General features: G+C 50.8%; 2 protein-coding genes across 2 annotated transcripts in view; both read left to right on the forward strand.

The window, feature by feature from the left end:
- The window catches only part of ZNRD2 (zinc ribbon domain containing 2), a 52237-nt gene that overhangs the window by 23026 nt on the left and 15455 nt on the right, over positions 1 to 13756 (forward strand). The window lies entirely within an intron of this gene.
- FAM89B (family with sequence similarity 89 member B) lies at positions 760 to 8118 on the forward strand. The gene is made up of 2 exons (XM_063145986.1): positions 760 to 1425; positions 5430 to 8118. The coding sequence occupies exons 1-2, from the start codon at positions 1168 to 1170 to the stop codon at positions 5712 to 5714; spliced, it is 543 nt and encodes a 180-aa protein (XP_063002056.1). The 5' UTR covers positions 760 to 1167; the 3' UTR covers positions 5715 to 8118.

Raw genomic sequence — 13756 nt, forward strand, 5'->3', positions numbered from 1 at the left:
CCACTTTAACCCATGGTTTTAACCACGGTGAATAAGGCTTTTTTGCCTTCTTCACCATGGGTAAAGCCATGGTTTAAGGTGTCTTCTGAACAGGGCCGCAGTGTGCCTGTTCTCATCCTGCCTCAGTGGAAACTGACAAGTGCAATGAAGACAGAGGAAACTGCGGGACCTGGTGTCAACCGCAGGTGTGGTTGTTTACCTGGCCCAGGTAACGGCGGCGAGGAGGAGGAGGAGCAAGGAGCCATCTCCACCAGGCAAGCGAGCAAGTGGGGGCAACGGAGGAGGAAGGGCACGAGCAGGTGGGGGCCCTCGTAGGAACCGCTCTTCGGCTGTGTCGAGAAGCCAGCCATCCCCGGGCAGAACCCCACTCTCAGCCCTACTTCGCGTAGGCCCATTGGAACGAAGGGGATTGTAGTTGGGCACGCCTGGCTGACGCGCCCGTTCCAAGGGGTCTGCTCGGGAGCAGGGCTGCGGGCCGCCTTGCAGAGAGGACGGGCCCAGAGCGGGGGAAGGAACCGGGGCCCCTCCCGGAGCTGGGCCCGCCTGGAGGCCGATCCCCCCCCCCGCCTCCTGCCGCCGCGGTGGCCCCTTTACGCACCGGCGGAGGCGGCGTCTTTGCGCGCACGCCGGGGCCCGGGCGCAGCGGGTGTGGCCGCCGCCGAGCGAACAAAGAGGCGAGGGGGCGCCCGGCGGCTCCAGCCCCCGCTCCGCTCCTCCCTTGGCGCCGATCGGCCCCCCTTTCCTCCTCCTCCACCTCCTTCTCCTCCTCCAAGGACGCGCCAAGCAGGGCGCAGGGCCGCGGCATGGGGGGAGCCAGCTGGGCAGCCGCTGAGCCGGGAGGTGAGTGGGCCCGAAAGGGAGAGACCCTAGCCCCGGCTCGAGAGTGCCTCTGCGCATAGCCAGAGTGCCCTTATTGGCGGAGGAGGAGGGGGGCAGGCCTTCCAGGCAGACCCGGGCCCCCGGGCTGTCCCTTAGGGCAGCAGCGTCTCGCTTGTCTCCATATATGGCTGGCCCGTCGCCGCTGGGACCCGTCTCTGCCCCTCCGCCCCTCGGGGGCTTTGCGCCCCGCTGGGGCACCCGATCCCCATCCCTGTAAGCCCCCAACCCTCGGCGGCCCCTTGCCTGCACCCCCGCGCCCCTCCTGGACTCCGCCCCTTCCCCCTCGCCATGAACTGCCTGCAGTCGTCCCAGGATAGCCTGGCGGGCAGCGTGTACCCCATCGAGGGGCTGCCCCCGCTGCCCAAAGGCCTCAGCGGCATCCTCAACTCCAGCGGGGGCTCCTGGCGCGAGATCGAGAAGGTGTACAGCAAGAAGACCCGCATCCAGGCCGACCTCAGCAAGTCCCAGGCCGCCCCGGAGAAGCGGCTGCTGCGGGCCAAGCCGGCCAACCTGGACTCCGCTCTGGCCGTGCTGCGCAAGGAGATGGTGAGGAGACCCCCCTTCCCCTACCTGCCCCCCAGCGCCATGAGGCCTGGAGGGGGGTGGCACGATTCTCCCCAACACCCCTCTTCCGTCCGAACGAAACAAGACTTTGCTATTCGATGTTTCTTTACCTTTTATATGATTCAGACCCTTGGTGCACTGCTTAGCCCAGTATTGTCCACACGGACTGGCAGCAGCAGCAGCGGCTCCCCCGGGATTTCAATCAGGCTCCAGCCCTGCCTGGAGAAGCCAGAAACCTTCTGCATGCAAAGGTTCCACCGCTGCGCTTCAGCCTTTTTTCCTCCAAGGAGCTCAGGGTGCAACCCCAGTTTCTTCTCCCTCCTAGTTTAGTCTCACGACAATCCTGTAAGGTAGGTCAGAGATCAAAGAAAAAGCTTGTCCCAAGATCAACCAGAGAGCTTCACGACCGAGTGGTGGATTTGAACCCAGGGCCCCTCTAGCCTTTGCCTGACACAATGACCACTGGACACCTCACAAACTCTCTTTTGTTGTTTATATACCGATAACGGGGTGGAGGGAGGGAAGCAGGGCTGCCCCTTCCCCGAGGAATTTGCAGTTTGACACAAGTGAGGCGACAGATGGAGATGAGAGAGGAAACGGAGGAAGAATATTTCAATGCCCCTCTTTTAATTTAAAGATCTTAGTGGAAGAGTCTGGGGTTGTGGCAGCAGTTTTACCAAAAAACACCCTAACTCTCTCCCTAAGGGCTATAGATATCCAGAGTTCCACTCCTTGTAAGCATAGAATTTGTTCTCCTGTGCAGGATTTAGCATTCTCATATGTATATTTTAAAAAGAAAAACGGAAGTTCTACATAACTTGATAGAGGCCTCCAACCTGCATTTTTGGAGGCAGGATTTTTCACTGGAATACACACAGTTAAGATCAGAGATGGGTTATTATTTGTATTATGTTTTGTTTTATAAACAGCTGCTCTGGATGTATATATCTCCACAGCATGGGAGGGCAGGTTTTTTGGGGGGGGGTCTGGGGCCCACTTACAGCCCCTGTATCCCCCTGGAGGCCACATTCCTGCTGCATCCCTGAGTTTCAGTGGCGAGCCCAAAATATCACCGGTTTGCCAAATGTTTTACCAGCAAACCACCTGGAGCCTTAAAAAGGACGCATTTTGTCCGGATTGTGTTTCAGTCGAATTCCTAAGCAAAGTGCCGCACCGTTTAATATAACGCACGACAATATCTGTGCCGGATTTTGGTATTTGTATTACGTATAATTATTTTTTCGAGTTGTGATAGGTATTTTTTGACATCTGCTAGTTTTTACATAAATTAAATGGAGTGGATAGAAATTCAATAAAAGTTGTGGAATGATGGCTAGAGGTTTGGGATTCCATTTAGGAGCTGTGGGATAGCGAATACCCTGGAAGACAGAAACAAACTTCAAAGTGATCTTGATAGGCTGGAGTGCTGGGCTGAAAACAACAGAATGAAATTTAATAGGGATAAATGCCAAGTTCTACATCTAGGAAATAGAAACCAAATGCACAGTTACAAAATGGGGGATACTTGGCTCAGCAATATTACAAACGAGAAGGAGCTTGGAATTGTTGTAGATCACAAGCTGAATATGAGCCAACAGTGCGATATGGCTGCAAGAAAGGCAAATGCTATTTTGAGCTGCATTAATAGAAGTATGGCTTCCAGATCGCGTGAGGCCCTGGTTCCTCTCTATTCGGCCCTGGTTAGGCCTCATCTATAGTATTGCGTCCAGTTCTGGGCTCCACAGTTCAAGAAGGATGCAGACAAGCTGGAGCGTGTTCAGAGGAGGGCAACCAGGATGATCAGGGGTCTGGAAACAAAGCCCTATGAGGAGAGACTGAAACAACTGGGCCTGTTTAGCCTGGGGAAGAGAAGATGGAGGGGAGACATGATAGCACTCTTCAAATACTTGAAAGGTTGTCACACAGAGGAGGGCCAGGATCTTTTCTCGATCCTCCCAGAGTGCAGGACACGGAATAACGGGCTCAAGTTAAAGGAAGCCAGATTCCACCAGCTGGACATCAGGAAAAACTTCCTGACTGTTAGAGCAGTACGACAATGGAACCAGTGACCTAGGTTGGCCGTGGGCTCTCCCATACTAGAGGCCTTCAAGAGGCAGCTGGACAGCCATCTGTCAGGGATGCTTTAGGGTGGATTCCTGCATTGAGCAGGGGGTTGGACTCCATGGCATTGTAGGCCCCTTCCAACTCTGCTAGTCTATGATTCTATGACTCCTTGGGTGTCTACGGAGCTAGAGGCAGGTGAACAAACAGGTTGGAAGGGTGAAGAGGAGAAGCAAAGCTCTCGTCCGTGGGCTCAACCACGCCGACCCTTAACACTGGCCCAGGGTGCAATGTTGTCGCCTTCAGCTTTGTTTGTGTGTGTACAACAGGACAAAGAGTTTACAAACAAACCTTACCAATGCAGTGAAGCATTTTGCAAACTCTGATCCATTCATGATAGGTAGACTTTGCATGGGGGCGACTGGAAACCGCTTTCTTCGCTTCCAAGGCATATTCAAAGCATTCCTCCAGCAGGGGGAAGCAGAGACACATGCGGACGCTTTCAGTCGCCTGGCACCGAACCGATTTTTAAGTTTGCTGTGTTTTGCAAAGACTTGCAATTTCATTTCGGGGTGTGAGTTTTTCTGGGCTAGCCATCAGTTGCCTGATGAAGGAAGTCTCCCCTTCCTGACTACTACTGACAAATCCTGTTGGACTTCCCCCTTTGTGACTTTTCAGGGATTTTTGTTCTCTTCTGCGTCATAACAAATGTTGCGAAAATATTCCCAAACCTCGAAATTTGCTAAGCTCCATAACCAGGGCTGTGGAGTTGGCACATAAAACCTCTGACTCCTTTATTCATGGCGACTCCGACTCCTTTAATTATATATATTGATATAGGAAATTAATTTCCAATATATTTCCTACATCGACTGCAAGCACGCAACTTTTTAGAACCCTAACCTGTTAAAGCCCAGGTCTAAAGGCTATAGCTAAGACATTCTGGTTTATTTTATTTTATTTTATTTATTTATTACATTTCTATACCGCCCAATAGCCGGAGCTCTCTGGGCGGTTCACAAAAATTAAAAAACATTCAAAGTATAAAACAACAGTATAAAACCATAATATAAAAAACAATATAAAAGCTCAACCAGATAAAAACAGCAGCAATATTTATTAAAGAAGCCCAAAAATGAAAACAATGAGGTTACATTTTTATTTATTTATTTAATTGCATTTCTATCGCCCCACAGCCGAAGTTTTCTGGGTGCTTTATCAAAAGACTAGAGAGTATAAAGTTGCTGTCACCCTTTGGTTTGTTCAAATATTCATCTCTTCATTTGAAGTATTTATTCATCGCCCTAAATTAGTCTTGATTCCAGTGGGGTTTGCAACGATACGAGAAACCCAGCATAAAGTTAGAATGCAACCCACACTGAAACCCACACTGATAAAGAAAAAAAAATATCCCGGCTAATCACGACACCAGCAGATTAAAAAAAGGCCTCAGAGAACTGTACTTTAAAATGTACTTATTGTTAAACAAGTTGGTGTTGGACAACATCAAACACTGCCTTATACTGAATCGGACCTTGGGCCTGCCAGGCCAGTGTTGTCTGCACGGTTTGGCAGCAGCGGCACTCCAGGGTCTTTTCCAACCCTACTTGGAGAAGCCCAGAGCTCGAACCTGGGATCCTCTGCATGCAAAACAGGAGCTCCGCTGCTGAGCAATGAAAAAAATAAGGCAAGGTTCTAGTCCTCATGCATCTGAATAAAGGGGTGGCCTGATTCGGATCATAGAGAGCTGCCTTTCATCCCGAGTCAGAGTGTTTGTGTGCAAAGCACGTGTTCTGCTCCAGAGCCACCGTCCCTCCGCAAATGCAGAACGTCCGAAAACAGTTGCACGGCCAGCGTCTAGGACCTGTGTGACTTGGGCGTTGGTGGCCCTGTTCTCAGTTGAACCGCGGCTCTTTTTCTTCCAGGTGGGGCTTCGTCAGCTCGACATGTCCCTCCTGTGCCAGCTCTGGTCCTTGTACGAGTCCATTCAGGAGTACAAAGGCCTCTACCAGGACATGTCATCCTCGCTACACTCGGAAGGCAGCCTGGCGGCCGAAAATGGCTTCTCGGACGACGAGGAGGATTTCGAGGTGGACCAGGCGAGCCCCGAGGGGCAGAAGGAGAACCCCTTGGGTCAGCGCCTCCACCTACTCCAGCCCCAGAACTCTCGGGATCAGTGGCTGCAGGATTCATTCCACATCACCATCTGAGTCGGCCTGTGCCGTGGAATTGCCTTCTTCCTTCTGCCCGCGACGTGTGGGGGGAACTCTGTCTGCGTCTTTGGAAAAGATTGGTTCCTGTTTTTTGGGGAGGGGGATTGAGGTGCGCTCACAGTAGCAGTTTACAGCTGGTTTCATAATGCTGGAACAACCCTCGGGGAGATCTTACCGCTGTACTGAACCGGTGGTGTTTTAGTTACCACTATTAGAATTCCGTTGGTCTTCCTTCCCAGAGAGAGAGGGAAAGATGGGGGGAGGCAATCTTTTGGGCCCCCGGGCATATTTGGAAATTTGAGAAACTGTCCTGGGCACCATCACAAAATGGCCGCCCTGGGTGGGTGCGGCTAGTCCCAAAGGACATGAGGGTTGGACTCGATGGCCTTGTAGGCCCCTTCCAACTCTGCTATTCTATGGTTCTATGTTCAGCGGCATGCATGGGAAATTAATGGCAGGCAGCTAAAGGCTCCACCTTAACGCTGAAGCAGTTGCCTGTAAGAAAATAGGGAAAAAGTAAAAATTGGGAGGAGACGCATGGTACCCACAGGCACCCTGTTGCTCAGCTGTAAGATTTACGTGTGGGCATTTCAGGAATGGAGAGTAGCTCCTACAGGACATAAATAGCTAACTATAGAGTATTCCCCCCCCCCCCAAGGTTGTAGCTTCCATTCCGCCTCACCTGGGGCAGGTTGGACAAAGCAAAGAGGTAGAGCCATAGTTTTATCCTTGCAGAACCTGCGTCTCAGCATGCTGAGAACTTGGGCACTTCACGACACGGCTTTTACTGTGCAATCGCCCTGCCTCAAACACAGAATTTCGCGGGCAGTCCGGATGACGACGTCTTCCATTTATAACCCACCCGTGTTTTCCTTCCGCCTGTTTCTTTTCTTCCTACAAAATATCCATTGAGCGGCGTGTCTGGAGGGGCGGACGGACCAGCTGCATCATGCGATTGGCGGCGCTAGGGAACGTCTGCCCATGTGGGTGCTACAGAAAAGCCGGGTTTCCAATGTGTGAAGAGCACATAAATATTTGCTAGGTGTAGAAAAAAATAGCCGCAGATCTGTTCTGTGCGCGAATAACGCCCTGTTATTTGAGGATTCGTTGAGGGCGTGTCGATGGATACCTGAATGTTTATTGATGGGGAAGAGATAGCGGATTGCTGGTCTCCGTTTTCTTCTCCCCCATTCTTAGGCCCTAACTCAGTGGGTTCAGCACCTGATTTGTATGCAAAAGGTCGAATCCTCAGTGTCTCCAGGTAGGGTTAAGAAAGACTCCTGCTGAGATGTTAGAAGCTTGCCCCAATTATCGTAGACCAGGGGCGCACAACCTTTTCAGCTCTGGGGGCTGCATTGGGTGTGTCTGGGGCCGCGAATGTGCACATGGGCAGGTACCGCTCACGCATCCCAGCAGCAACAGATCTTGGCCTTGCAGGAATAGTGTCTGTTCCACGTCACAGCATCAAGGTGTTGAAGCCCCCTCCCTAGGTGCCCCAACTGCAGCGCCTCCACCCAAAAAGGAAAAGCCACTCTGGGAATGTGCTTTACGGCTCCTGCCATACACACCGCCTTCCTAGAGCCTCCCCAGAGCATTCTAGGAAGCTGGTAGGACCCTTGAAGGATGGCCTCCTAGGATGTTCTATAGATGTTCACGGAATGAAGCTTCTATGGGAGGAACCATAGAGCCTGTTCCTAGAGTGGTTGTTTTTTCCACCACTGCCCTTTTCTTGGCCGATGCTGAGGGTCTGGGGGCTGCCCGATAAAACATGGGCCACACTTTTCTTGCACCATGCTGTAGACCAAGGATGGGCAGAAGGTATATCTCTAGATGTTTTGGACTTCAACCCTCAGCATTCCAGACCATTGCTCATGCTGGCAGGGGCTTCTGGGAGTTGAAACCAACCCGTAATGTAGACAATTCTAAGCTAGATCCTGGGCTAGGAGCCTAGCCTCGGTATGAGGCATCTCCCGAAGTTTCTGCAAAGACTGAACTCACTCCCACCCGCTTTCTTGTCCTGCCTCCCAACGCTGGAAGCACCCGAAAATAGTGTAGCTGGAAAGGAACTTTTCTGTGCACGACGAAGCTTATTTGCTAGACGTTTCTAGGCAAAGTTGCATTGGCTGGATTTATTATTAGTGCCTCAGCCGTGCGACCTAAAAACGGCCTGTTTAAAGTATTTAACTGTATATGATTTCCTAATTTTTGAAGGCGCTGAAATACAACGGTTTTTTTTCCTCTGGGGAGGGGGTGGTGGAAACCCCCACTTTCCCCCCCCCTCCCCATTTTGTAACCGGGTACAAACCTTAGCTGATTAATATATTGGTTGGCGGTTACGGGGCATTTTGTAACTGGGTCTGTTGCGTGGAGAGCACAAGGCCAGGGGAATAAAATGTCTCTGCCTCTTCAACGGGCGTCTTGACTGCGTTTCATTCTGAGCTGCGGTAATGATCATGTTTCGGAAGGAGGCACAAATCCAGGAAAGCCCTGCCGTCTGTTGGACCTAAGTTAGCAGGCAACCGTTTCCTTCATGGGGCCAAAAGCATTTTATTTGGAAAGAGAATATTGTACATTTGTGTGCTTATAAACTAGGAGTTAGCATGGATTGGTTCAGTGGCCGGAAACGTTTTTTTGTTTTTAACTGGTTTAATATCTCCTTTCCCCCCCCCCCCCTTTTAACTGGACATGTCTAAACACACCTTCCGTCCCCTATTTACGTGTAAGGAGCAGTGATGGCTCTGAGATTTGGCAGGGGGTGTGGCGGTGGGCCCAACCCAGTGTTGGATTTAGGAACTAGCCACGGCTTCATATTATGAGCAGCCTCTAACTATAATTAAGATGCATTGAAATCGAAATCGCTTTGGCTTAAACATGTTGGAAAGTGTGGTGTGACTTATAGCAAAGTTGCCTTATAGAGAGAGAAAGCGCGGCAACGCATCATGTAGTATTGGGGGCAATAAGCACAGACTAGAGCGGGTTTTAAAAAAACCCACGTATTTACTAGAGCTTTTATACACATCATCAGAAAAGGCTATCTAACCCCGTTTAACTACAAGCAAACCCCAATGCTGGGTGATACCCTTTTAGTACCCTTCCTTGTATAATATAATACTTTTTTCTCTTTATTTTTATGGTACGGGGCGTCTGAATCTTGACATGGTTTAGGGCCTCGGCGTGTCTTAGTCCCGCCCTGATCGCAAAGCAAACAGACTGCTTCTACATCTTCTCACTGTTTGCATACCTGGAGAAGGCAGGTGAACAGGTGGGTGGGATTGGAGTTGGTAGATACCTGAAGATACTGGCCCAGGCCTAAGGAAAGGGAGTCCAGTTCCCATCTTCTGAGCGGTCCCTTTGAGCGGTCGGTGGTTTCACACCCCTTTTCTCCTCCACCCTCACAGTTAACCCTGGCAGGAAAAAGAGAATAGATTACTGTGCCCACGAAATCCTGCTACAGCAGTAACAGAGATGGAGCACCACACCCACAAAAGTTTCAAATTGCTGCTTGCGCCAAAGACGCACACATCTGGAAGCCTTTTCTAGATGAATTGCTTTTTCTTTTTTCTGTTTCCGTTGAAGCCGGAAAAATGACTCATAGTTTTTTAAAAAAAGACAGAAAAATATCCCAGGTGGCTGCAAAGTCTGACTGTGGGGACTTAGCTGGGAAAGGGGGGGGGGGGAATGCACTCTGCAGATGTGCAGAGGCACACTTTCATTTTTAACTTCATTTTTATTTGTTTATTTATTTATTTATTGCATTTCTATACTGCCCAACAGCCAAAGCTCTCTGGGCGGTTCACAAAAATTAAAACTACAAAGAACATAATAAAACAACCAACAATCTAAAAACACAAATACAAAATACAGTATAAAAAGCACAACCAGGATAAAACCACGCAGCAGAAGTTGATATAAGATTAAAATACAGAATTAAAACAATAAAATTTATATGTAAGTTAAAATTAGTTGTTAAAATACTGAGAGAATAAAAAGGTCTTCAGCTGGCGACGAAAGGAGTACAGTGTAGGCGCCAGGCGGACCTCTCTGGGGAGCTCGTTCCACAACCGGGGTGCCACATCGGAGAAGGCCCTGCTCCTAGTAGCCACCTGCCTCACTTCCTTTGGCAGGGGCTCACGGAGAAGGGCCCCTGTAGATGATCTTAAGGTCCGGGCAGGTACATATGGGAGGAGGCGTTCCTTCAAATAACCTGCCCCCAAACCGTTTAGGGCTTTAAATGTCAATACCAGCACTTTGAATCAGGCCCGGACCTGGACTGGCAGCCAATGAAGCTGGAAAAGGACTGGCGTAATGTGGTCTCGCCGGCCAGTCCCTGTTAGTATTTATTTATTGTAATGTTTTCCCAACGGCCCCTCTTTCAAATGGATTATTTATTTATTTATTACATTTATCTTCCGTCCCATAGCTGAAGCTCTCTGGGTGGTTTACAAAAGTTAAAAACAGTGAACATTAAAAAGTATACAAAATTTAAAACCATCAAAAACATAAAAACAACAGTATAAAAACAACGGTATCCATTTAAAAACAACAGTTCTGGGGGCCGTTAAAAACAAACAAACCTAGCGTTGTTAAATGCCTGGGAGAAGAGAAAAGTCTTGACCTGGCGCCAAAAAGATAACAATGTTGGTGCCAGGTGAGCCTCCTTGGGGAGATCATTCCACGGTTGGGGGGCCACCACTGAAAAGGCCCTCTCCCCTGTTGCCATACTCCAAGCTGCCCTCGGAGCAGGCACTCGGAGGAGGATCTTAGATGTTGAGAGCAGTGTACAGGTAGGTGTATTGTGTAGGGCTTTGTAGGTTAAAACCAGTACCTTGAATTGGGCTCAAAAACATATAGGCAGCCAATGCAAGCGGGCCAGAATCGGTGTTATATGTTCGAACCTTCTGGTTCCAGTTATCAATCTGGCCGCTGCATTTTGCACAAGCTGCAGCTTCCGAACCGTCTTCAAAGGCTGCCCCACGTAGAAGGCATTGCAGTAATCTAATTTGGAGGTTACCAGAGTATGGACGACTGAAGCTAGGTTATCCCTGTCCAGATAGGGGTGTAGAAAGCACTCCATGCCACCGAGGCCAGCTGAGCCTCAAAGGACAGAGATGGTTCCGGGAGAACCCCCAAGCTACGAACCTGCTCCTTCAGGGGGAGTGCGACCCCATCCAGAACCGGTTGAACACCACCCCCATCCGGTCAGAATTCCAGCACATACGAATTTATAATAACAAATTCATTCCTGCAGCAGCAAAAAATAGCCTTAATGCAAACAATAAAACTGAGAGACAGCAAACTATAAAATGGGTGCAGAACCGCAGGCGTGAGTTCCTGGCTGTTAGGGCTTTAGGTGGAGTTCGAGGCATGTTTGGACAGAAAAAAGGCCTAGCGCTCACAGCATGCTTCAGCCAGGCATGCTGGGAATTGTAGTCCTTTTTTAAAAAAGTGTAAACATGCATAAGATTGCTCCTTTAAACTGCAATAAGTTGATATTTTTGGCCTCCCGCTTTTCTCGTTGGCCTGCCCACCGTAGGAATGCACCCCTGAAAGCTTCTCTGAAAAGGAATTCGCCCCTTGGGCTGGAATAAGTTCAAAACTCCAACTATAAAACAAGCAGAGGCAACACAGGTTTTTTTTTTCCCCCTTCAAAATGTTTTGGTGCTGAAAAGATTGTAATGTTGACGTCCCATGAGCTTCTGGTTGTCCTGTCCCCTAATCGACATCTCGGATTGGGAGCTGTGCTCATGGATGTGCAAGGTGGAAAGCTACTCTGTACATGCCCAGAGGTACCCTCGCTCCTGTGACTGAGCCTCAGCAGTTAAAACTGCCACCAAGGTTAAGTTTTAAGGTGTCCTGGAGCTGACAAAACCCTGCCTCTCTCATCGGGGAGTTCTCCCACCCTTGTTGGGGCACTTCTGAACGTCTCCTTTTTTCAAGTTTGGGCCTCCATTGTCTGCAGCTTCCTGTTTGCGCAGTTGTCTGGGTTTCAAATTGCCTCCACAATGGGGCTTTCCTGGTTTCCTGCTTCCTTCAATTCTTGAGGCTGCCAAAAGGCCGGGGACTTCCTCACTCTCCGTCCCCCGTCGGTTCCGCACACACCTCCCCAGCAAACTCGAAGCGCCTTCGTCTTATAAGCCCGGGCGCTGGATGGACCCTGAAAGCAAAGATCCTTTTACAAGGTCAACAGGACAAAAGTCTCCGTGAGGCAACAGCTTGACTTGAAGTGACTTCTCTCGGAGTGACGCAGAACACTTCGCAGGGTTGCAACAAACGAATGCAGAGTTCAGTGTTGCCTCAAAAGCCTGCAGGCATTCGGTTATTTTGAGCGGGTTCTAGACATGTTCTAGATGTTTAGAACAAGGGTAAGCGGTGTGTCCCCGGACACCGTCTTTAACGCCTGCCAAGAAAACAGAGCTTGCTGTGAAATAGGTTTCTGTGTGTCTGTGTCGTGCGTTGAGGCTGGGACCTCATCTCTCCCTTGCATTCAGGCCTTTGGGCAGGTTACTTGCCTGGGGTGACTAGCCAAGCCTCCCCTGGCAGCCATTTTGTGGTGGCGCCGAGGACGGGTACTCAAATAGTCGCATGTGCTCACAGGTCCCGAAAGGTTGCCTGCCCCCCCTTCGCACTAGACATTAGATGCACGGAGAAAAGGGCTGTGGAAAAGGGTCAAGAACTGGACGGTGCCACTGCTGGCTGGGGAATGATGGGAGTTGTAGGACTTTTCCCCCCATGGTGGCTGGGGCATGCTGGGAGCTGCAGGCCCTTTTCCCACGGTGGCTGGGGCATGCTGGGAGCTGTAGGCCTTTTTCCCCATGGTGGCTGGGGCATGCTGGGAGCTGTAGGCCTTTTCCCACGGTGGCTGGGGCATGCTGGGAGCTGTAGGCCTTTTCCCCATGGTGGCTGGGGCATGCTGGGAGCTGTAGGCCTTTTCCCCATGGTGGCTGGGGCATGCTGGGAGCTGTAGGCCTTTTTCCCCATGGTGGCTGGGGCATGCTGGGAGCTGTAGGCCTTTTTCCCCATGGTGGCTGGGGCATGCTGGGAACTGTAGGCCTTTTACCCATGGTGGCTGGGGCATGCTGGGAGCTGTAGGCCTTTTTTCCTGTGTAAACATGCGCAGGATTGCATCATCAGTCGCTTGCTTTCCTGGCTAAGCTGAAATTTAGCACCGCTGGAGAAGGTTCAGTTCTCCATACTCAGGGCCACAGCGTGCAATCTTTTCTGGTGGGTATTCAAAGGAGGTGGGAGATTCCAGGCCACTTCTCTTGGTGGCCTGCAGCTGCTTCACTCGAAACCACCTCCCTCCGCCAGAAGCCCTGGGCTTCTCTCTCTCTCTCTCTTGAGTGGCTTTGGCAAAGAATGAGGCATCGCCAGTTTCTTCTTTGCCGCTCCGGCTTTGGGCAAAAGGCACCTGAAAGTGTTGTCCCGGGGGCAGTGGCGTTATAGGGATGCTTTGAGGTGGATTCCTGCATTGAGCAGGGGGGTTGGACTGGATGGCCTTAGAGGCCCCTTCCAACTCTACTATTCTATGATTCTATTGTGCCGACTCAGGGTGAGAGGTTGGCTCTAACTGCGCTGAGTCACAGGGCAGCTCTGTTTGCTCTAGGTGTGGCTCCAGCACTCTTGTAAACACTGAAAGCCACAAATGCGCGTTCCCAGCTCCCAGACGCTGACTGTGTCCGTACCCAGTGCCTCCGCCCTTCTGTGCAACTTGGCTGGTGGATCACTCTTGCACACTGGTTTCCACACTTGTGCAAGTCTGGACGGTGCACAAGTGCTCTTGTTCTCAGTGCACCTGTTTGGGGACAGTGTAGCCGCCACGCTTGCAGTGGCTTTGGAGAAAGCGGTGCCCAAACCGGCCAGGCGATCTCTTCGACTTCACCGGCTTCCGTCGGTGTAAGGACGTAGCCAGCGTCCTGCCATGTGCAGCTTCTCAGCTGGAGGCTTGCCTCCTTCGTCACAGAGCTAAGCTCTGCGCGCTTTACGAAAGGCCTGCCTGGGGACAGGGCTCTAGCAGGACATAAACGAACACCAGGAAGGCT

The sequence above is a fragment of the Elgaria multicarinata genome, chromosome 21, assembly GCF_023053635.1.
Source record: "Elgaria multicarinata webbii isolate HBS135686 ecotype San Diego chromosome 21, rElgMul1.1.pri, whole genome shotgun sequence".
NCBI lineage: Eukaryota > Metazoa > Chordata > Lepidosauria > Squamata > Anguidae > Elgaria > Elgaria multicarinata.

What these genes read in the sequence shown, in the direction of transcription:
- FAM89B (XM_063145986.1), top strand. Translation starts at nt 1,168, where the DNA reads ATGAACTGCCTGCAGTCGTCCCAGGATAGCCTGGCGGGCAGCGTGTAC. An exon ending in CCGTGCTGCGCAAGGAGATG is followed by an intron (nt 1,426 to 5,429) that starts GTGAGGAGACCC and finishes TTTTTCTTCCAG; the next exon opens with GTGGGGCTTCGTCAGCTCGA.